General features: G+C 37.9%; 2 protein-coding genes and 1 pseudogene across 8 annotated transcripts in view; 1 reads left to right on the forward strand and 2 right to left on the reverse strand.

The window, feature by feature from the left end:
- Positions 1–1,151: 1,151 nt before the first annotated feature.
- SOCS4 (suppressor of cytokine signaling 4) lies at positions 1,152–18,989 on the reverse strand. Of its 5 annotated transcripts, none has more exons than XM_073800441.1 (4): positions 18,779–18,989; positions 7,152–7,327; positions 6,610–6,721; positions 1,152–6,432 (listed from the first exon to the last, which is right to left on the reverse strand). In XM_073800441.1, the coding sequence occupies exon 4, from the start codon at positions 6,338–6,340 to the stop codon at positions 5,018–5,020; it is 1,323 nt and encodes a 440-aa protein (XP_073656542.1). In that variant the 5' UTR covers positions 6,341–6,432; positions 6,610–6,721; positions 7,152–7,327; positions 18,779–18,989; the 3' UTR covers positions 1,152–5,017. The 5 variants fall into 5 exon arrangements, with proteins under 5 accessions (XP_073656542.1, XP_073656540.1, XP_019779394.1 ...); XM_073800439.1 differs by having other exon boundaries at positions 7,152–7,330; XM_019923835.3 differs by lacking the exon at positions 7,152–7,327.
- Positions 18,990–19,104: 115 nt separating this feature from the next.
- WDHD1 (WD repeat and HMG-box DNA binding protein 1) overlaps positions 19,105–24,565 on the forward strand; it is an 81,647-nt gene continuing 76,186 nt past the window's right edge. For all 3 annotated transcript variants that reach the window (XM_073800437.1, XM_019923832.3, XM_073800438.1), the window contains exons 1-2: positions 19,105–19,241; positions 19,474–19,566. In XM_073800437.1, coding sequence (XP_073656538.1) covers positions 19,490–19,566 — 77 coding nt within the window. In that variant the 5' untranslated portion in view covers positions 19,105–19,241; positions 19,474–19,489. The remainder of the gene's footprint in view (positions 19,242–19,473; positions 19,567–24,565) is intronic.
- LOC109548070 (Krueppel-like factor 17) lies at positions 23,260–24,519 on the reverse strand (annotated as a pseudogene).

The raw sequence follows: 24,565 nt of genomic DNA on the forward strand, positions 1-24,565 counted from the left end.
ATGTGCCAGGTAACATACAGTACAATGTTTTTAAAACTACAAAGCTTTTGGATTTTATATATGAAGTTTTAATTAATAAGAAACGAAAATTTATTCAGATCAATTTATTTGAACTCACATCCAAGAAGAAACATTCAACTTCAGGATTAGAAATAAAAATGGGAACACTCTACTTCTTTTTGGGTAAGGGGTGGATATAAGCCTGATAAGAGTACTAATAGCTTTGTGAAGTTACTACTTAAACTCTGTATATTCAAGTATATATCGAGTGCGTACTTGGTTTATACAGAATTTATCCAATTCTAGCAAAGTCAGAATACTTTAAGTAAATCTCCTTGAGTTTTACACTCTCAAGTCTGAAAGCTTAGATTTGATTATAACCATGGCAAAAGTGATTATCTTTACTTCCTGCAAATGTAATCAACTTTTAAAATAACTTAGGCAAACATCAATTTCACACAAACCTTATTAAGGGTAGGAGGAAATTGCAACTGTTCATCTAATTGCAGAGTCTAAACCATAAATTCAAATTGTACCATTATCTTTATTGTCAAATCAAGTCAAGAAAGCCTATTACAGGCTAAAAGAAGTGAATGTGAATCTGCAGGGTCCACTAAGGGAATACGTTGAAAACCTATCATCACATTAGTACTTAACAGCTGTACAGAAATTATTTTCAAGTATGCTCCAAGGGTCACCTCTTAACTGAAGAATTAACCTTCAGGAAGTCAAGAGACAAGTATTATTATCTATATTTTATGTGCTAGGAAATGAAAGTAAACAAAGATTTAGGATTGAGTAATCTATTCAAAATTAAAAAGTAAATTAAAAAGACTGGCTTTATTTGAAACAGGAGTCATGTGCCTTAAATTCCTTTCCATTGGGTTATAGCCATTAGTTTACTATTCTATTTAGTCTACATTTCTATTTAAAAGCCAAACCATTTCCAAAAGTTACCTCCATTTTGTCTCCAATGTCTAATGTGTTAAGAATAGTATAGACAGACTCTTGTAGTGTTGCTCATTTCTAGTAGACCATTAAAAAAGGAAAACCTCTTGTGCTTTCTGTTCTTTAGAAATAAAAATGGATGTAAAACTGATTATGTAAAACTAAGATTGTAAAGATTTTCTTCCAAAGTAGAAACAATAATCTGCTTGACTTAAAATCTTTTATTCATTTGGGCATTAAATTACCTAACACACAATCTATTTTACATTTAAACACTGTTTCCCTTGTGTTATCTCCAGGAATATTATATAATTAAGTCCACTTCCTGTTAAATTTGCTCTACCAAAATCAATATATAACCTATTTGACTCTGATTATAGCTAAAAGTGACAAAAAAGACTTTTAATGCAAACTAAGAGTATATTTGTAAGAGTTAGGTCTCAAGGCTTTTGTTTCGTAGGAAGGAAGCTCTCTATTACATGGATCTATAAAATGATCCAAACTTCAGACAGACAGGAAGCTGATAACTTGATTTATCTTCCTAATGGCTTTGGCTCATGAATAAATGATAATGGTTTGTGTTTTTCTTATAAAAAGAAATGTAATTTGTGTAATGATATGAGTCCTATTTGCCACATTTGCTCTACTTTTCTAAAAAGGATTTCTAATGACTTAGACATTCTTTATATTATTTACAATAAGAAGTCAAAACTTTTAACTGAAAGCCATTTTTTTGACCACAGTTTGCCATTAGCTGACATTCAGGAAGGAACACAGGTCTGATCACCAAATCAATAAATCTAGCCACAGACTGACTAAAAGCTTCCTTTAATCTTCTTCCTATTAGGTCTTCCTTTAAATTAAACCCTTCCCTCTGTGAATTATTTAAGTGAATGGCATGGTTATAGAAAGATCAGATATGATTCTTCATACAAAAATGCTCAAGGAACCTAAAAAATCCATTCAGCATGTTTCAGGAATTATAGTATGAATCAAGATGCTGTAGCTTAAAAAAGGAGAGGGGGGCTTGGGGGTATTCCTGAAAGCTTCAGAGAGAAATAGAAAAGTCAAGTTTATTTCCTGGTTAGGGCAGGATGATTCCCAAAGCACATTTAAGTGTCTGGTCCAGACTAGCTATTAGTGATCAAGTAGTCCCCTTTCACTATCAAGGCTTTCCCCTGAGGTAATGCCTAAAGTCTTAATTTTAATATTTTATCTTGTTTCTTTTAGCCCCATCCTCTCTCACCAATAAGGGCCACACATTCCCACCATGCTGAACGCTTTCTCAACCCTGCAATTTACACTTTTCAAACGCTCACCATGTCCAACTTAGTTACAAAATTTATTGGGTTGGCCAAAAAGTTCGTTCGGGTTTTTCATATACGGAAAAACCCGAACGAACTTTTTGGCCAACCTGATACATTTGTATCTCCCCACATTGTTCCTTTCAAAACTTATACTCATTTACTTATACATAATTTCAGTAATTACATTTTTAACGAGTTAAGTTTCTGAATACCGAATGCTCTTCCAAATGTGTCCACAAGTCACTGAGAAAGGGTTAAACCTTTCTAAATTCCAATTCCTTCACGCTTTAAAAAATGTATTATTACTCTTCTTTTTCCTTCATGGTAAACAATTCCTTTCTCAAATCTTACATTTCTACTTTCCCGATTTCTTTTCTGTAGCAAATACCAAAGGAAAAAATACAAACCGTTTCAGCGTAAATGAGTCTCCTTCCTGCTCTCATTTATTAGATCACCTACTTCAAGGCTATATAAATGGCAGTATTTTGAAAATGTTAACAGCTATCAATACCTTGAAGGTGAAAAAATAAGAAAGCCAGAGAAAATATATCACAAGCAACCAGTTTGAATATACGAAAGGCTACTTAGATCTTGATTTTCATATAAATACTAATTTTTACCATTATAAAAGACAATGTAATATTTTTCTTTATAAAATTACCTTTTAACAGAATATTCACTAGCTAGTCATTCCTTAGGTTCTTCTGTATTGATAAAAAGTTATTTTTAAAAGAAAAATATTTAAAACAATATTGTTTCATAGAAACAGAAAGTCTCAATATCAAATTCTGATAAAAAACTATAATTATGGGTAGAGTCTTACCATACTATTAATTTTCTTTCACCAAAGATGGACATTTAGGAAGTGCTATATTGGTAAATAAGATAAGCTTCTCAGTGATCTACAAAAGCGCCACAATAAAGATGAGGTAGTATGAGACTGTCCCACTCTTGTAAAAGGGAAATATCATCTTTAGAAGAGATATTTATCCTGACACTGGTGTTGATATCCCGAGCCTCATCACTGCTAAGAGAGGTGCCATTTTAGTAGCTAACCCTCACTGGAACCAAGACAATCTTGAGATCACTGAGAAAAAAATATGTTAGAAGACAATGGTAACAGATTTTAATTTTGTGATAATTGCTAAAAAGTTATTTTAAAGCAATTATTTTTAAATGCCATCTTTATGTTATCAGCAGAACTGCAGGAAAGGGAAATGCTACTTCAACACAAAAGCAATGATGCTTAAGAAACATCTATTCTAACGTGGAAATCTAAGTCAAATTTCTTTCAATACAGGTAGAAGCAGCTTCCTACTAGAGCTAAACTAGCATCAAGAAATCAGTTACTATGATATTAAAAATGCCAACTTGTACAAAGGGGTAGACAACTCACCAGAAGGAATAACTGTCTAGGATATTTATTATTCACTGATTCTTTAAAAAAGAAGAGTAGGCTATCATTCCATCTATCTTATTATATAACATTTCTAAAAATACTTCCCCGTTCTGGGGATGTTAAATTCAAAATATTACGCCTGGTGCCCAGTATTGTTCAGTATGGCATAAGCCACGTATCTCTCAAAATGTTTCCTTTTTGAAGCCATACTAAAGACATGTTAGTTCTGAAAATAGGAATAATTATCTGGAACCTGAAGATCAAAACCATTATTAAGCTCCCTGAATACTGAGCTCCACGTTTACTTCTGCAATCTGTATTCAAGCTCAATTCAAAATAATGAAAAACTACCTAGTTCTCTTTGGTTACCAATGGAAATTTGTGGCTGTTTATATAAACTGTGGCATCTCTCCAAACTAACAGGCTCAGAGTTTCTAAAACAGAGCTAAGCAGAAGCAACAGTTCATAAGTAAATTCAGAAAAACCTTAGTTGCTTTATTACTTTAGTAACTACTAGTTACTAATAGTGTTACCATTATTTTTAAAGCTTCCAGTGAGAAAGGAACAATACTTATGTTCTGAAGATGGTAACTCTTCCTAGTTTGAGAGAAAGATCTACTCAAGGAATAATAAATGACCATGCCACATTATAGAAGAATAAATTCACCCCCAAAATATCATGTCCTCATTTGATTCTTACCGACCTGATTAATCAAATTTAGTAATTCTGCTTTACAGTTAATATTTAAAATTAAAACACATGAAGTTTGATTTTAAGCCATTTTGCTAACCTTTAACATCCCTATTAGTAAATTATAGAAGTCAATTACATTAGTATGGATTGTAAATTACAACACACTCAGCTTTACTGAAGACTTTTAAACCAAATGAAAAGGATGATGGGGAAACTGTATCCTATGTATAGGAATGCCAATGGCATAGGTTAACAAAGCATTTTATATGTAAGAAAGGACAGGATTACTTTTAAAGAAAAGTATGAAATACAGATTATTTAACTGTGTTTGCAATGCCTACCAAACTTCAAATATCCCTGGATCATATGCAAATTACAGTTAAGAAAAGAAAAAAATTAAGTATACAATCTACATGGTAAAAACAAAAACCAAACACCTAGTCAAAAATATCCATTAACTCCTAGTGTGTAACAATTATTAAACAATTATTATTGTTAAACAATTATTGTATCCTAAGAAAAATAAACTGATCTGGAAGTAAAATTTAGGGCATAAGTTTATTTTGGACTTTAACTGCCCCTGTAGAAAAATTCAAAGTGGCATAATAAGAAAAATAAAATATTAAATGAAAATACGTATATAATCACTCCTGTGTTCCTACCCTTTTCCTAGCATTGCTGTTCTGGTGCATCAATCCTGAGTACTCTAACTTTTGATTTATAGTGATATTCTTTCAGATATAATTTCATGGAAGAAGGAATTGGAAGGGCATCAATGCCATCATAAGTTGTACAGTTACAAATAACTGTTCTGCATATATGCTGCAGGGGAAAGGGGAAAGTCCGAATTAAAGGAGTGGATAAAAGTGGTTCAAAGAACATACAGGCACTCGGGTCCTTATAATGCTCTAGGAGCCCAGTTATGTCAGGAGAATGGAAGACACAAGGATCATGTGCATCAAAGCTAAAGTTGTGATTCCACTGTTCAATTCTAGCATGAAGAGAACGACTATAGCGTCTAAAACTAACGGAGAATAAATAGTCTTCCTGTGCTGAATCTCGCAGTAAAAAGGTACCCTCTGGTTTTCCTTCTAGTAGAGCTTCAGCTGCATATTTATCCATAACGCCCCAGTAACATGGATTATTATTGATCTGAAGGAGGTCTGGTACAAGACAGTGGACATAATCAATCTGGGTATGGTACTTAGGAGGTGTTTCCAGTTGCAGGGTTTCTTCATCAATTTCCCATTTGGGTTTGTTTCTTTTCCTGGAACTTGTGCAAAGTGTTATAATTTCATCATCTGAATCCATATCACTATCTTCTATACTGTTATTTGAAGCCAGGTTCATTATAGAGCCAGTCCCAGGACCACCTCTACCCGAAGAATCGTTATTGGTTATGACACAGGGCTGAACACTGGTATGTGAGAAGCAGTTGACCTCTTCCATGTTTCTTCGTTGTTTTAGTTGACCATCCCTCAATTCAGTCTGAGACAAGTCTGTGCTTACCCATTCATCTGATTTGGGACTTATAGGAGCAGTGTGTCGTTTAATAAAATGCCACCTAAAGGCTAAATCTGATCGAGGTGGGAAAGGACACTTATCTAACATGAGTTCACTGATATGAATTTTTCTTTTAGACGGAAGCCCTGAAGAGTGCCGACTACTACAATTCTTTATTGGAAAACACTGCCCCACAGCATCTTGCAGCTTCTGTTTAAGAGATCGGCCTAAAAATCTATGCCCACAGGAATGATCTAAATCCAACTCGATAGATGAACAGCTGTGCTTCCTTTCTTGGCTCCTTAAAGGAACTTCAGTTTTCTCTATAGCACTCACTGTTTCAGCATCTGAACAACTTTCACTCTTTTTTGACCAAGATAACTTCTTTCCACTCCATACATAACCATCCTTTCTGTCAGCACTTCGACTCCGACTAGTTTTGGGCCTTACATCTACATTTTTACTATTACTTTCACTATTTTCTGCCATTTTAACAAACTGTCCACAAATTCCAGTGTTATAAATACTGCTCTTTCAGTTTTTCCGGTAGAATGTTTCTTCTGGGCACTTTCTGGATATATCTAAGGAAGAAAAAGATCATTAATCGTTTGTCATTAACATTGTATAGATTATATATCAAACCCCAATTATACATAAGATGAAAAGATGAAAAAGGATAATACATTAAAAACAAACTATTAGAAATGTTGGAAGGCAGTTCCAAGATATTTTGTTCCCACCTAAATAAACTACTTTACCTTATGCTAATAATTCCATAGTGCCATGGAGTCAAGAATCTGAGTTCCTTTCCCACAGCTAGTTTCGATGTGAATCAAAAAAGCTAAGCATCCTCTCAGCCAAAATATACATCTGAAATATGAACAATTTCCGGTTTTGAGGTACATCTTATGCCCATCTCTCCTCCCCTTATTTTTTAATTTCACAGCAGACCAAGAAATTCTTTGTTAAGAGATGAGAAACCTATGAGCTGGTGTATGATGACCACTACCCTCCTTCTCTCTGTTTTCTTTCCTATTGATTGAAAATATGAACAGTTTTAAGTTATAAAAGCTGTTAAGAATTTATTAAATAAATAATCATCACTGAATACTAGGAATGTCATGCAAGAATTCCCAATGCAATTTTTGTCAACTCATTTAAATATCTGGTCAACTTCACTATCAGTCTAGGCAGTTTGTAGAAAATTTGGAATTGGATAAAAATTTGTTATTTTATACACACATACACTTCCTTATATTCTTTTTTTTTTTTTTTTTTTTGCGGTACGCGGGCCTCTTACCGCTGTGGCTTCTCCCGCTGCAGAGCACAGGCTCCGGACGCGCAGGCTCACCGGCCATGGCTCACGGGCCTAGACGCTCCGCGGCATGTGGCATCCTCCCGGATCGGGGCACGAACCCGCGTCCCCTGCATCGGCAGGCAGACTCTCAACCACTGCGCCACCAGGAAAGTCCTATTCTTCTTGATAATTTCAAAAAACAAGCAGATAAAGTTCTATAGGGCAATGCCTTTCCTATGAAATTGGCTAGCTATACTAGAATTTATAATGTAAATAAAGTTTTATTAAGACTAATAGTAATGATTGGTCATAGGTAGAAACTACTTAACTATTCTTAGATGGAAAAAGATTTAAGCCCAGAATTGGGGGGAGGGATTCTATAATCTCAAATATTTTACAAATGAAAGTTGAATTTTGAGACTGAGAAAATCAGTTGTACTCAACATTCTGATCATGATTAAGCTTCTGATTATATCAGAGGAACATTAACAATCCCAATAGGGTTTGAAACAAGCATCTGCAGAGGCAAATATAATTGGGAAGTGCTTAAAAGTGTGAACTAATGACACAGGCTTGCCATATAAAGTACCCCATTACTAAACAATGAATAGCATGGGGTGATTATACGTATTATTTTGATTTAGTGAGCTCACTGGTACGTAATAATTTAAAATCCACAGGGAAAAAATATTTGAAAATCTAAATTTGAAAGAAACATCATCACTTAGTATACCAAAATTATATTCAACAGCATGCTTTGGTTGTTCATTGACTAAATTCCACTGAACAAAAATAAACAGGCAGAAGCTACAAAGTAGGCTGAAGTATATGAAGAGTCAGTGATCAGAAGAGACACTAGTTACTAACAGCTTACACTTGTATTTTTCAAATAAAAAATTAAAAAGGAGCCCCAAGCAGATATTTTTTTGTTAACATTACATACTTTCAACTTTTTTATTCAGCATAATAATGTGAAAAGTTATCATGTAAGGTTTAAAATACCTGGTGTTTTTATTTACTTTAAAAATATGAAAGTAGCAGATTATTAACTCTATGATCAACTTTACTCCACTGGGTGTGAGCATCTTCATCTTCCTTTATTTCTATATCAAAGCTAAGTCTGTACCTCTGCTCTCTCTCTCTTTTTTAAAAACATCTTTATTGGAATGTAATTGCTTTACAGTGGTGTGTTAGTTTCTGCTGGATAACAAAGTGAATCAGCTATACATATACATATATCCCCATGTATCCTCCCTCTTGCGTCTCCCTCCACCCTCCCTATCCCACCCCGTACCTCTGCTCTTGATGACATTCCCACCTTTACCAGGGCCTGCTTCCATTGCTAGCTCTTAACTTCTCTCTGCCTTCAAAAACAACCAAGTCTCCTATAAACTGTTTTAGTGATTCCAATGCTTCCTTTAGTTATAATTGCTGCATTCCATATTAAATTTCTTAATGAGTAGTATAACTTGATTTCCTCTCAAAAAGAAAATAGTTTTGTTTTTCTCTAATTATAAAAGAAATAATGATCCAGTTTAAAATAGCTATGTGAAAATCTTTTTGCTCCATCTTTCTCTCAGAAGTCAGCCCAAAACAAGGGAAAATGAGAAATAAAAACAAACCTCATCTTCAATGAAACTAGCAGATATCCATAACCTGAGTGACAAAATACAAGGACAGAAAATGAACAGAGGAGCAATGACTGACTCAGCAGTGGAGAGGAAGGTGACACCAGGCACAAAGGCAACGTTGATGAGAAGCAAGCCAACAGAGCAGGCAAAGTCCAGGACACCCAGAGGTACGAGGTGCTACAGAAAGTATGGATGGAGAACAGGGCAGAAAATGGGGAGGTAGGTTGAAAATTTGCATATGTGCAGTTAGATGTCTCTGGTTGTTACTCTCATACTTAGAGGAGATGGGAAATTTATCAATATTATTTGGAGAAGCTGAACCAGAGAGGCTCAGGACTTTGGATACTAGGCATGGTGAGGATAGATGGGAGGCTTGGGACTAAAATCAGAAAGAAAATTCCCTGCTTCCTTCTTCCATCCAGCTTCTAGAACTCCAGCAGCCAAACTTACACCTCCTAATAGGAGACTGGAAGATACTATGCTGGAGAAACAGAATGGCCAAAGAGAAAAGACCTATAGATGCTGATAACTGGAAATCCTCCAATAAGAAGCTGGAGGGCCACCCAGGCATGCTGTGAAGCTCATCCATCCATAAGCCCAGCCTACTTACATAGTGCTTTCAGGCAGCACTGCTGTGCTTCATTTACTCTAGAATATGGCATGTCACCAGACTTTTGAGGAAAGCCTCTAAAATAAACAAGCGAATAAAACAAAGAATTTGGAGAAAAAAGTAACCATGAAAGCAGCAGGTAATAAAATAGATCTCTTCCAAGTTAAAAGAATATATTATACCAATGAATAAAATGAGGTAGGGACAATCAGAGAATAAGAAAAATTTGGAAATTAAAACCATGATTGCAGGAAAAAAAATATTCAATAGGAAAGTTGGAGGTAAGCTGAGGAAATAATAGGAAAGAGGAAAAAAATGGTTAACTAGACAGAGAAGACAAGAAAATTAGAGGATCGATACAGACGTCACAGAAAATACCAAAATGGAGAGGGAAATTATAAAAGAAAATATATTAGAAAATTTCCCAGAACTGAAGGACATGAGTCTCCATACAGAAGGAGCACAATGACTGCCCTGCACAAGGGAAAATACACACCAAGTTACATTATTCTAAAATGTTAGAACCCTAGAGATAAAGAGGTGATACCGAAGTCTTCCTACCTTATAGACAACAATACTCTAAGTATTGTATGCTTATAAATCTGTTAAAGAGTAGACCTCATGTTAAGTGTTCAATCAATCGATTTATGTATGTAACCCAGCCAAAAAAAGAAAAAAGGCTTCCCGAGGGAAAAAAGTCACAAAGGACTGTAAATAAAATAACATCTGTTTTCTCAACAATAACAGTGGAAGCTAGAGGATAGTTTCCAACCTTGAAGATAACCAGCCTAACAATCAATCAAATAGGATAAAATAAAGAAATTTTCAGACATGAAAGTAACAACAATTTTACCTCATATTGGAGGATGTGCTCTTCTAAAATAAGAGTGTAAACCTAAAACAAATGGCATAACATAGGAAACAAGGTATTTAACATATGAGAAAGGAAATGTGAATTCCTGGGATGCTTAAGAAGGGAAGTTTCCAGACAACAGGGTGTTTGGCGCTGCTGGAGAGCAACTAGTTCGTATAACCACATAAGGACGTAAGGCTCTTTGTGTAATAAGAGAATAGAAAGAGAGTAAGGAGGCTAAAAGAGAGGTAAATCCTCATCTATCAGAAGAGGAACTCAACCAATAATGTCTAATAATTGATGTATCAAGAGAGAAGTATAAGCATATGATTTAGAAATGTGAAGATAAATACCAGAAAGACAAATTATGAAAGTAGAAGCCTTTGAGATGGGTAGGAGAGGAATGCGGCATTACTTAGCTTATCTAAGCTTTTCAGCTTAATTTAACTTGAACCTATGTACACATATCATTTTGATGACCATAAATAAAAATAACAGTACTTTATACTCACTGTGAAAAATTCAAACTTAAAGTTATGAAGAAAAAAGTAAAAACTATCCATAATCCTACCACCCAGCAGTAACCGTTGTAACATTTTCAGTATCTCTATACATGTACATGACAAGGATGCAGTTCCATAGCACAATGATGGCAGACATTAGAAATATGGTTTGAGCCCAGTTTATTTTGTACTAGCCATATGACCTTGAAAGCTCAGTTTCTTCATCTGTAAAATGGAGTTACTGATGCTATCTATTTCATTAGGCTGGTGGGAATTAAATGAAATAATGTATGTGAAGTATATACCTAGCTCAGATTCTAAATGTATCAAGTATAAAATAAAGTTTAACATATTTTTTCTTTTTTAAAAAAAGAAACAGATATTACATATGTTTTATTATAGCGCCCAAGCCAGTTTTATAGAAATGGTTCATAAAGGAAAAAATCACAGAAATACCTGTCTCTAGCCCATGCTAACTATAAAATTTATGAGCAAATATAATTTTCAGGATGATAACTAATGTTTCAAAATGAAAAAGGATCAATACACTAAATACAGCTGAAACTCAACAGACCATGAAGCTACAGAACAATTTGACATTTTCCCTCAGAGAACTGATTTCCAGCCTTACTCTATACAAGTTTACATGCTAACATAACAGATTTACTTTAGCAAGGCTTACCAACTTGTACATAATAGGTAGCAATCCATCAAGTATCTCTGGATTTTAGGTTAATTGTTCTTACGTATGCTAATGCTGCAGGGATCCATAAAATAAAGCAAAAAATGCCATTGCCCTAGATGAATTTTCCACACATTTACCTATACTTAAAGAGTTAATGCATAGAAAATCTTCTTTTGACTGCTTATCTTTTTGTATCTAAGAACTACAGCCTTATATAAATTTTACATAGCATTCTTGTGATAGAAAACTGAGTTCATGCTTCAGAAGTCCCACTTTTATAAATTGTTATGGTAAAAAATATATTTGGTGGAGCTCCCCTGGTGGCGCGGTGGTTGGGAGTCCGCCTGCCGATACGGGGGATGCGGGTTTGTGCCCTGGTCCGGGAGGGTCCCGCATGCCGCGGAGTGGCTGGGCCCGTGAACCATGGCCACTGAGCCTGCGCGTCCGGAGCCTGTGCTCCGCAGCGGGAGAGGCTACAACAGTGAGAGGCCCGCGTACGGCAAAAAAAAAAAAAAAAAAAAAAAATTTATATATATATATTTGGTAAAATATACCGTATCACTATATGGGCCAGAATGTCACTTAATGTTGTAATCTTCAAAGTAGGAAGAAAATTTAACTTCTATTTATACTTGCCTAAAAATTAGAAAACTTAAAATTTATGAATATTGAATATATGATTGACAATGTTCCCATCACTCATTGTGAGATGGTTATTTGTCTGATGAGGTGCTATTCCTGAGGGAAGAGTGGGAGCTCCAAAAAGCTAAGGACTTGATGGCAACCCTCTCCATTTCTTTGTGCCCTTTTAGTGCACCGCAACTGATTCCATGTTGCTGGAATACATTTGTGGATTATATTATCCTAGGTAAGAGAATCTTTGCAATACTTTGTAAATAGACACAATCACAGAAATTTTATAACACACGAGGTTTGCTAGTTATTTCAGGGCAAAGTACTTAAGTTGCTGAAATTTTAAGACAAGTTATGTATTTTTCTTTTACAAAATGACAAGTGTTCTAAGTTTGATGACCTTTATTGGGATAATAATTGGCTCTGAGAAGCTACTTAGCAGATACATTAAGAAAAAAGGCAAAACAAAACATTTAACTGGTCTCTTCATGGTTCAGGTAACTTAAAAAAAAACTTATGCTATGGTGAGATCTTTTTAGAAAAAAAGATATTCAGAATTTCCTTCACTATCCCATGATTTTATTACAATAATGATAAAAATGCATCATGTATATAACTCTCGCATCTTTACACTTTAAACAGATGGCAAAAGATCTTCTAATCTCTTCCAAAAGTTGCATTAAATCAAAATTCATAAAATTAAAAAAATTCAATCACATTTCTCAATAAAAATAACATTATTAATTTTTTAAACATCTTTATTGGCGTATAATTGCTTTACAATGTGTTAACATTACTTTTAGTGAAAAAATTTTTTTATTTTTAAAGACTAAAAATGAGTTTTAAAAAAGTGCTTTTGGTGTCTTGCCTATACATGTAAAATCTGAATGTTAAAAAAAAAAGTGTAAGGTTCTGAATCTGAATGAGTCCTTTCAAATACCCTATCATTAATCGTTGGAATTTTATACAAACTTCATAGAAATGAAGTAGAAGATGAGATACAAAATGGAAAAAAAGTGACTTTAATACCAACTTTATGTAGTATAGAAATCAACGATGATACTTTGAAAAATGTTCACAAATCAACAATCTTTGTTAGTAACTGCAAAGAAGCTTTTTTTTTTTTTTTTTTAAAGAAGGTGAAAGAATCACTTGGGAGAAAGTGCTTTGACTCTTGATTCAATAATTAATTTTTTATGAAGGCATCTAAGTTACAATGCCCTGGGGAATACACAGTGACTTTTTTTTATTGTTATTTCTTAATGAGCAAGAGGCAAACGTCTAAAGCAAGTTTATTTAAACCTTTTTCAAAAAATCAAGTTCTCAGATTCACTAGCCATTTGATCCCAGGTTCTATAATCAATTGCACTGAACAGTGATAAACGAATTAATACCCAATGTGACCCTTCTATGCTAACAACAGATTTAAATAACATTTAGTTAGTACTCTTGAATAAGGTTGGGAAGGTGATTTTAATTCAAATTCCTTGAAAACTTTTTTAAAAGCCAGTAATTAAAGGGTTAAACTTCATTCATCTAGAAACTGCATTGTATCTCTATGATGTTGGATAACAGAGCATTATTGTACATATTAATCATTCATTGAACTACTGTGTCTACAATGCTGATGTCTACCTAAGGCCAGAATTCATGTAAATATTAAATTTGATGTTATAAAGAATAATTTACTATACTACAAAGAATTCACAAATAACTTATTATTCTGGTAGTTATTTAACCCTGGGAACTACCTTATCAAATCTATGATTCCAAAGTTTACCTGCCATTATGTGTCCCCAAAACTCCTTGAATGCATTCTGATCACAGTCCATGTTATTTGAATTGGATTCTGTGGGTTAGAGCCCTTGATGTTTGATCATAGCCTAATATTTGAGTTGGATTCTATGGGAACACTTAAGAGTCCATGAATGGAATATACTGGATAGTACAAGAGAGGTAAATTCCTTGGAATGTTAATAAAAAAACATAAAAAATGGGTTTGTTCAAATGAGAAACATCTCTGAAGTATAAAGTGTTTTTTTCTCATTACGAAAGCAATACAGGTTCATTTTCCAGTAAATATTTTAAAATATCTCCTTTTTCATGCCACACACACACACACACACACACACACACACACACACACACACACACACTGATTAGCACCACTACACCCTTCCTTCCCTTCTCCAAACTTTCTCCACTTACTTTCCTAATTATATTTTGCTTAAGTCAGTGTCCCCCAATCTGAACTCCTGTGTACACTAGTGCTAAAAGATGTTAATATACACATGTTCTAGAGAAACAGAGGTTTCCTTATTAAACAAGTTTGGGAATCACTTCCCCCCTGAAAGATTACAAGGCACCTTCAGCAAAAGGTTCCAAGAGGTCCTTCAGTTAAGAAACCTGCTTAAGCAGGTTCCTTTATTTAACTCATCATAGAGCCGTTTTGTGGAAGAAACTGTGGGAGAAACATTAACTTGGGCTAACATTAAAATAAGTGTACATTCCCTGAGCATGCTAGCTAAAGATTAAGAGAAATGTCCAGGACCTGTCACTGAAGAGGGTTAATTTAGTGTGAAGAGGGAACAGAAAACTAAGAGCTGGCACTATAAACTTCTAAAAGTGCAAGAACCAGGACTTCCCTGGTAGCACAGTGGTTAAGAATCCATCTGCCAATGCACGGGACACGGGTTCGAGCCCTGGTCCGGGAAGATCCCATCTGCCGCAGAGCAACTAAGCCCATGTACCACAACTATTGAACCTGCACTCTAGAGCCCACGAGCCACAACTACCGAAGCCCGCCCGCCTAGAGCCTGTGCTCCGCAACAAGAGAAGCCACCGCAATGAGAAGCCCATGCACCACAATGAAGAGTAGCCCCCGCTCGCTGCAACTAGAGAAAGCCTGTCCACAGCAATGAAGACACAACGCAGCCAAAAATAAAAATAAAATAAATAAATTTATTTAAAAAAATTTTTTTAAAAATTAAAAGCGCAAGAACCTTAACAGAATCTTAGAAACCAGAATATTTAAGATATTCAATTGTGACTCTTAGAGAATAAATTGGATTGTACAGATGTACTTCTTCCTTTCAATTTGTAATTTTTTAATTATAAAAATAATATATGCTCATTATAAAATATATGGAGCATTCAGAAAAGTTCAAAAAGGAGGAAAAAAACCTGTAATTCAATTACCTAGAGGCACTCAATTTAGACATTTTGGCCAATTTCCTTGTAGTCTTTCTTCCTATGAGTACAATTTAGTCTAAAGAGGAAATTTTTAAGTTATAAAGATCTATAAAAAATTAACAATCTAGTTTTTCACTATACCATATTTAAAAATGAAGCATGGTGCAGATGAAACAACAGCATGAGTTGCTAAATCATCAAACATGATCTAAAATTTAGACTTTGTCACTTACTAGCTATCTCTCCTGACTTTTAGAATCTCATTTAGCTTCAGTGTTCACATTGTTAAATCTGGATACCGTCAGCTGCCCCATGTTTTTCCTGCCAGGATTAAAATCTATGAAAACAGCATACATTGAGCTTAATGAGAATACATACTACGTTCTGTAATACGTTGTCTTCTCAGAACCTTCCATGTAGAATAAGCTAATTTCTAAAAATGAGAGATGGGAAAGTGGCAAAATTAAGGAAAAAGAATGAAAGGAAACAAAGGCTACATATAAGGCTAGAAAATCCAGACAAAAACATCTCAAAAGCCTGAGGCTGAGGATGCTTTGGCATTTGTGAGATATCATAAAGCACTTTCTATTACTCCTGATACTAAACATGCTCTTTTAAAAAGTGTTTTTAAGCTTTAAATTCTTGAAAAGTAGTATGGGTGTAAATAACCAAACTTAATTATAAAAAGTTTGTAATTTCTTACAAGCTAACTTAGTAAATAAACAGGTTTCAACAGTAATAGTAGGCAAAGTTTTTTTTTTTAAAAAAACGATCATAGATTATTGTTTTCATTGCTTTATGATAACTACGTCTGCTTATATTTAAGCTTGGGTAACAAGTTTTACCTACAAACTAGTATAATGTTATTCTAGAATTAAATAAAATTGTTTTCATGTTCTGATAAAACTAAATTCTAAGTTTTATGGCAACAGTTATGACTTGGAGAGGCAGTATGGTAGACTACTTGGATCAGAAGTTAATAGACCTGGGTTGTATTTCTAGTTCAGACAGTTGGTTAGGTGTGTGACCTTGGACAACTCACAACCTTTCTGAGCCTTGGTTTTTTTCATTCATAAAACAATGATTATATCTGTCTCGCCGTAGTAAGGATCCACTGCCACTGTAACAACACAAGAGTCAAATATTAGCCGTCTTTGGCCAGCGGAACTGGGTAGGTTGAGAGTAGGACTTTCCTGTATTCCCTTTTACACCTTAGAAAGTTTATACATGCACAAGTATTATTTACCCCCAAAATAAATTAAATAGGCTGGTAAAATTCAGGACACTTTCAGAGATATAAAAATCTTCAGATTTCTAAACTGCCTTCAATGTTTTTTTTTCAATACTCTGTTCTCAGTTTTGTTATTACTCTCTTCTTCTAGCCTTATGTTTCATAGGATTAATAATTTTTACATCAAATATCAATACATATTTTATTAAAAAGGAATTTAAAAACTCCTCTCATAAGGCAATACTGATATGCCTCCTGGATAAACTAAGATTATATGACATTTATAGATAATACTGCCACAAGTAGAACGGTAATATATTCATGCTTTCTCACCCTATTGTCCTTGAGAACAACAATATTTGTGAGCCTAAGGGTACTATGAATGGTCACAACAGAGAAATGGTAACTAACCTTCACTGCAATCGAAGCTGCGACCTTGGCATGATTTTCAGTGAGTTCATTCAGCTATCCACTCCTATGAGACATGCACCTGACACCCACATTGGTGACGGACAGCTACACTGGTTTCTTTTTAAAAGCTATATTATCTTAAATAACCAGGCAATTTAAGATTTAAGTTACACATTTCATTACCACACTATTAGTCTTGTACATATTATTTGAATGTCTGTTTCCCTCACCAAGATTGTGAATTCACTGAGGACTTTAAAATTTGTCTTTTTAAAATCTGACTGAAATAGAAATGGACATGTGAAAACATACTGGCAAAAGCAAGAATACATCTTTTAACAGTTGAAAAAATTTAATGGATAATGATTCAAACAACTCCATTTTAAATGAAACCATTAAATGCCCACCCAAAGTACCCCATTAATAACACAAGACAATTAGTTTTATACATCCATGAGTGTCTTCTATATATGGAAGAAGGTGTCATCTTCATTTTAGAGATGAGGAATCTGACATTCAGTAAAAGTAAAGAAGTATATTCAAGGTCACACGAGTAACTGTCAGTGTCAAAATTAAAATCTAGGATTGTTCAACTCTAAGGCCCAAGCTCTTTCCATACATGTGAAATTTGTAAAAAAACAAACAAACAAACAAAACAAAAAACCCTATGAATCAAATGTGTTCATTGCTAAAGCAGAGTGAAAGGAGAGAAGCGCAAACACCATTCATAGTTTTGAAGTCACATGGTGTTAACATATTTTATAGTTACGGCATTTTATAGCTATAAATCTTGTTCCAAATTGGCAGATTCTTCTTATGCTGAGCTCTGAAAAGCAGTACACTGAAATCTCACGATGATTTATTTGATGTATTATCGGACTTCTTCTTGAACCCCAGTCTATCCAGTGATATTGGATTTAAAAAAAATTAGAAATCAGTCTATCTAAACAACGAATGCTATCCAAATAAAATTAAGTCACTCGGAAAGAATCATCTCAGGTATCTTTTGCTCTTGTGGGAAATCAAGGATAGGTTGGTTATTTTTCCACAAATCCCAAGTTCTTTTTCAGCCAACCACTCTTCCTCTTCATTCACGTACCAAACCTCAGTGTCTAGCAAGCCTATTTGGAGCCCTAGTACTCAAAGCAACACCTTTCACAATGCCACCACGGTAAGAACTATACCACGGTTTGTCTAAATCTGTTCGCAAGTTTTCCCAATGGAACTAGACTGAAAAACAATGGGGAAAACTCTACAACAGAAAAACGTTTCTCTTATGTCATAAACAAGTTCCGATTGAGAATAGAAGGTGGGTAGCACGAAAAATATCATTGTGAAGGTTTTCATCAGAGACAGGTCTCCCAACATGGAGAACGTGAAGACCCAAGCAAAGCATAAACTTAATGGCCAAGACCTTAGCAAAGATTGTAAGGATCGAATGAAGTATTCAACAATATACTTTAGTTCTAGCTCTTCTTTTACATCTAAATATGCACTTCAGTGAACTTTAGGTGGGGTTTGAATAGGGAAACCCGAATTACTTTCTTCTTAAGGGATATATGTAAAGTGTCCTATAGAGTAAGCATTAATGTACACGCCAGACCTCCAGGAACCATGAACTGAGATTAAGTCTTCCTTCCTTTACCGGTATAGAAATGACAAGATGAAGGCGCCAAGGATGCCAAGATTAAAGGCTTGAGAAGGGTCTCAGCTTCCTTTTCTCGAAAGAACATGCCCAAACATCTCGTTCTCTAGCCGGGTCCCAAGGAGGCGCTGGACCCGTACGGGGACCCGGATATGGCTGCCTGTGAGGAGCGCCCGGAAAGTAGAAGCAGACCCCGCTGAGCAAGGCCAAGCAGCAACCACCCTTCCCCCACTCACCTCTCGGAGCGCAGTTTAACTGGGGCTGTCCGAGTAACTGCCGCCATCACCACCGCCATCACTCTGGGTGCTCGCTAAGCTGGAGAAGGGAGACCCAACCACTCCGGCACCTCATGTAGGTCCTCTAAGACTGATGCCTGCCTGCAAGCCCCCACCCTTCGGTGCGGGGTTCTCATCTCAGACGTCGCAGTCACCGCCCCCACCTGCTTCGCCGGCGCTGCCGCCACTTCCGTGTTCGGGTCCCTCCCTTTCTTCCTCACTCCCCCAGCAACCGGCTTTTTCCCTGCCGGCGGGCGCGCAGCTGACGCCACCGCCCAGCGACCTGGGTCGGGACCGCGCCGGGCGTGGGCGGGCCGGCGCAGGCGCAGTGTGGGAGCACGCCGAGCGCGGGAAGCTCCATGCACCCGTGCTGCTCCTCCACGGGTGCTGCTCCTTGTCGCCTTTCCTCAGTCGCGGAGCTTCGGTGAGTGCTCCCTCCCGCTGCCCGCGTGCGTGCGGCCCAACGAAGAGAAGCGTGTCCTCTTCCCGGCTTAGTGTCGGACAGACCCATCCCTATTCCCTGTTTGTGCCCCTCGGGTGGGGGAAAAGGGGCTGCCGAGGGCGTGTCCCGCAGGAGACTAACCTCCCTTCTTCCTGTTCAGCCCCCGGCTTTCCTGTCCTTTAAAATAATACTGACTTTTATAAAACATTTTCAGATAGGTAAAGGAAAAAATGCCTGCTACAAAGAAGCCGATGAGATATGGGCACACAGAGGGACACACAGATGTCTGTTTTGATGATTCTGGGAGGTAAGGTACTTTGAGAAACAAAAAGAACGTTTCAGGTGTGAATGTTAGAAGTTATTCTTGTATGTCATGTAAGCAGTTCTGCCTAAAATTACTCATCCAGATAGAAATAAGGTTGATATTTAAAACGGCACATAAATGTTCTTAGATTTACTGTTTAATTCGGACCAGCATGGCAGTTTTAGTATATCAAGAAAGCCAACGAGTGTGAAATCTTACTTCCAGAGGAGTTGGAATGATATGAGCTTTCCCCCACATTTCCCCTTTGTTCACTTCCTTTCTGCATCTCACATTATCAGTTATTTTGTCAGAACGGTAGCTGCCTGCTTGTCAAATTTAGTGGCCCATTCTAACTTTTTGGTATTTTATCCTCCCTTGCCTTTTGTGATGCTCTTTTCTTTTTAAAATTGTTTTTAACTTTCTGACAGCTTTTTTTTCTAATTTATTTCCTCTGCTTGATTCCTAAATGATGATATTTTCTCAGGGTTATTCTAGTCCCTGTTAGAGGGGTATAATCAATAAACAATCTGTGCGAGGAATATAAAAGAGTTTTATTTGAGCCAAACTGAGGACTATAGCCCAGGAGACACAGATTAAAGAAGCATTTGAATTGCATTCTGTCGGACTACAAAATGGGGGAGGCTTATAACAGCACAGACTGCAAAATTACATGTTGTTTGTGAGAATTATAATTGGAGTTGCAAGAAGTAAGGGTGCTTGTTAAGTAAGGATTAGCGTCCAATATGGTTGCCTAGTTATAAGGGGAGACCTTGAGACCATAAGGTTGCAGTTGGCAGCTGCTCTCAGATATTGTTTTGAGAACAGCTGGTGGTATCCTTGAGTATGATACAGTTAAGAAAATTCAAGTTCTTAGTAATGTAGGAACGTGTCTAAAACCGTATCCACAATGGCCACCCAGCTCCATTATTGAATGCCTGAACTGTAGTTACTCCTTTTTGATTTTTTTTTTTTTTTTTTTTTTTTTTTTTTTTTGCGGTACGTGGGCCTCTCACTGTTGTGGCCTCTCCCGTTGCGGAGCTCCGGACGCACAGGCTCAGCGGCCATGGCTCACGGGCCCAGCCGCTCCGCGGCATGTGGGATCTTCCTGGACCGGGGCACGGACCCGTGTCCCCTGCATCGGCAGGCGGACTCTCAACCACTGTGCCACCAGGGAAGCCCTGTGGTTACTTTTATTCCTACAGCAAATGACAAAACATTGTAGGAAGAATGTTCAGACTACTCCAAAAGCCCTTCAAAGGACTTCTTAACTCTAATTCTTCCATATGTTTCTCATTAATTCCGCTATTATTTCATTGCAATTTCCCACTGGCGTCTCCAGCTGGCACCTGTAACATCTCCCTCGGTGCACCTAGCTGATACACCAAATAGCCAGTAGCGACGGGGATATGAAATGCTCCTCCCATCACCACTGGAGACGGAAAGAAATTGCTCTTTCTAGCGGCTCTTGTCTGACTCCAGTTTTTTATCAGTTAACACCTATTGTCCTTGAAAGGAGGTGTTATGTTACATCAGGAAAGGGTTGGAAAGGGAGAGATGGGTTATCACTGGTTGTCTTTCAGATTTACCTACATGTTGAGGTGAGAACACTATTCATTGCACATGTTATACTACCAAACAAGATCATGACAGAAGCTGGAAGTGCAAAGAAGTCTGTCAAACTCACCAATTTTGATTCAACTAGTACTAATGTGTTTTTAAGTGAAAAATCAGGACGAATGCCAAACCAGCTGGATGCATAAATCAGGAATGTCCTGGGCAAACTGAGACTTATAGTCCTCTTATTTATTTCTTATAGAACCGAGACCAAGGTCCTTACTCTGGCCTTAAGGTCATCTTAAATAGGATGACCCCAATCTACTTTTTTTCCCCTCAATTTCCTGGCCTGCCTGCTCCATGTAAACTCCCCTATGCTTTACTAACTTCATATTTTGGTTCATGTAGTTTTGTCTGTTTGGAACTGTCCTTTTTACCAATCTCAGCATATCCAGTCCTACCTGTCCTTTAATTTCCCAATGTAAATACTTTTCTTATGAACCCTTCTGATTTTCCAAGTGGGAATTAATTTTTGTCTTCTGAACATCCATAGTTTTTTATATGGCTTCTCTTTGCCATTTACCTTTTTAAAATTATTATTTTTTTATTTAGGCTGCACCAGGTCTTCACACAGGACCTTTGTTGTGGCATGTGGGCTCTTAGTTGCAGCCTGCAGGTTTCTTAGTTGTGGCCTGTGGGTTTCTTAGTTGCAGCATGCGAACTCTTTAGTTGCAGCATGCATGCGGGATCTAGTTCCCTGACCAGGGATTGAACCCGGGGCCCCTGCATTGGGAGCACGGAGTCTTACCCAGTGGACCATCAGGGAAGTTGCACCATTTACCTTTTTTTTTTTTTTTTTTTGTGGTACGCGGGCCTCTCCCGTTTTAGAGCACAGGCTCTGGACGCGCAGGCTCAGCAGCCATGGCTCACGGTCCCAGCCGCTCCGCGGCATGTGGGATCCTTCTGGACTGGGGCACAAACCCGTGTCCCCTGCATCGGCAGGCGGACTCTCAACCACTGCGCCACCAGGGAAGCCCCCCCCTTTTTTTTTTTAATGTGAAAATCTCGTTTTGTGTGTGTGTGTGTATGTGTGCTTTCTTATGACATTAGCTTATTTTCTTTTTTTTTAACATCTTTATTGGAGTATAATTGCTTTACAATGGTGTGTTAGTTTATGCTTTATAACAAAGTGAATCAGTTATACATATACATATGTTCCCATAGCTCTTCCCTCTTGCGTCTCCCTCCCTCCCACCTTTTTTTTTTTTTTTTTTAAGTACCAATGTTTTATTTGGGTGATGCACTCTCAGAGCATTGAGAGTGAGAAAAGGGACTCGACTCAGGAAAAATGGGAGGCAATGCCAGGTGATAGATTGAGTCTGCTTCATGACAAGCCTGGAAGAGGCACAGAAGGTGTGTCCACTGGCTACTTGGGAGGTCTCCCCACTGGGAGAAATGGTGTCTTGCACCAGTTCAGGGAAGGGAGGGAAGAAGAGGGAATTTATCGTCCTGGATTTCTCCCATCTCCCATTAGTTAAATATTACCCCAGGAGCACTAACTCTTCCACATTCCTGGGTTGCTAGTGGGTACTTGAGGTGCCAGATCCCATGTCCAGTGGGGGCATTCCATCCAAGTCTGCAAATGATGGGAGGAGGCAAACTCTGGGCATGAGGCTGGTGAGTGCCGGAGAGAATCTGATTTTGTACATAAGATGTGTTCACAACAGTCCAATACTGTTTTTCTTTTACCAGAAGAGAGAATCTGACATAATGATCAAAGACCTTTCCCAAAGTCACATGGCTAGTAAGTGGTAAATTCAGGATTTGAACATAGTCTGTCTCTGGAAACTGTCAAAGACCAAGATAAGGAACTTGGATTTTATGTAGCAGGCAAAGGAGAGTGGCTAAAGGGTTTCAAGCTGGGAGTGACATAAGATAAAGAGCTTTTTATAAAGCTCCCAATCTCTACTTTGCTCCATCTTCCCATGTGGCTGAACTTGGCACAAAAGTAGGTGGCCCCAGAGATGTGAGGACACCCAAGACAGTTTTTGAGGAGCCCCGACTAGGTCCAGAGCTCATATGGGCTTCCACACTGTCTCATAATCTTTCTGTCTTCATCAAAGCCTACACCTACCAAAGAGACTAGCTGGTCAGAGGCAGGCAGGATCTGAGCAGAGAAGCCAAAATGAGGGGAAGAGCAGATTGACCTAAAGACCAGAAGCAGGAGGACCAGCCAGCCATACGTCCACTGTCAGCCGGTGGGTCTGGGGATGTTGGCACCCGCATACGAGTCCTTTGGTGTTGCCTGAGATGGTCAGATCTCATGAATTGTCGGCCGCACTGGTCACATTTACGTCGTCGGTATTTGCTGTGTATCCGAGTATGTCTTCTAAGTTCGTTGGAACGGAAGAAGGGCCAAGTGCAGTCTTCTCACATGCATTTATAGGGCCTTTCACCTGTGTGTTTGCGTTGGTGACTCACGAGGTGGGAGTGCTCAGTATAAGCTTTTTCACAGTTCTCATAGTCGCAGCGGTAAGGCCTTGAAACTGGGGGTGTTCTCCTGGGAGCCCTTTCTTGGGCCCCGGAGTACTGCTCTGCTCTCTGTGGAGCAGGTAAGGGCTGCTTAGGTAGGAAGGGGTCTTCCTGGGAGACTGGCTGTCTCACAAGAGAGCCCTGGGATTCCAAAGCCAGCAATAATGGGGATCCAGCTGGGGGCATCGCAAAGTTGTGCGGTTTCTAGGAGGCAACATCTGATCCAAAGAGGGGAGCATTGCCGGGGCCTCAGTGGAAGGCATGGTTGGATCCAATAATGTTTTAGGTGTTAAAGGGCCTCTGTTAAGAAGTTACTGTTGGGAGGCCAGAATAAGGCATTGTTCACATTCTGATGTGGGACATCATTGGGATTCCACTGGCAGGTGAGAACTGGCGGCCCATTGGGGGGCATCCTTAGATTCCCAACAAAGGTCGGGGCCACCCCTGGAATACTGGGCTCTCCTAAAGGCATCACCTGGGGCCCCTTGAATATCATCATTCCTGGCTGGGCAGGAGACATTTCCTGAGTGTAAATCATCTGGGAAGGAGTGAAAGTCACTTGAGGGCAGTAGCTCACACCGTAGTCAGGCAGCGACGTACTGAAGTGTGGCCCCATTTCACTGGCATTCTGCCTGGGTGCCTCAGCAGAGACCAAGGGGATCCTCTCCAGCTCTGTGCACTGAGGAGCATGTTGAATGCCTGATGGGCCATGATTCCAAGAGGTGTGCACTCCACTGCTTCTGGAAGATGAAGACACGTCCAAGATGGACATTGACTTCTCAGTATCCTGAGTGGGAATGCTGTGGGCAGGTCTCTGAACTGGTGCAGACCCACATGCCACTGGCTTAGGCCCTTGGCTCCCTGCTCCATCTTAACCTGGGATCAGTTGCACATCGAGACTCCACCATTTACCATT

Source organism: Tursiops truncatus, chromosome 2 (assembly GCF_011762595.2).
Source record: "Tursiops truncatus isolate mTurTru1 chromosome 2, mTurTru1.mat.Y, whole genome shotgun sequence".
Taxonomy (NCBI): domain Eukaryota; kingdom Metazoa; phylum Chordata; class Mammalia; order Artiodactyla; family Delphinidae; genus Tursiops; species Tursiops truncatus.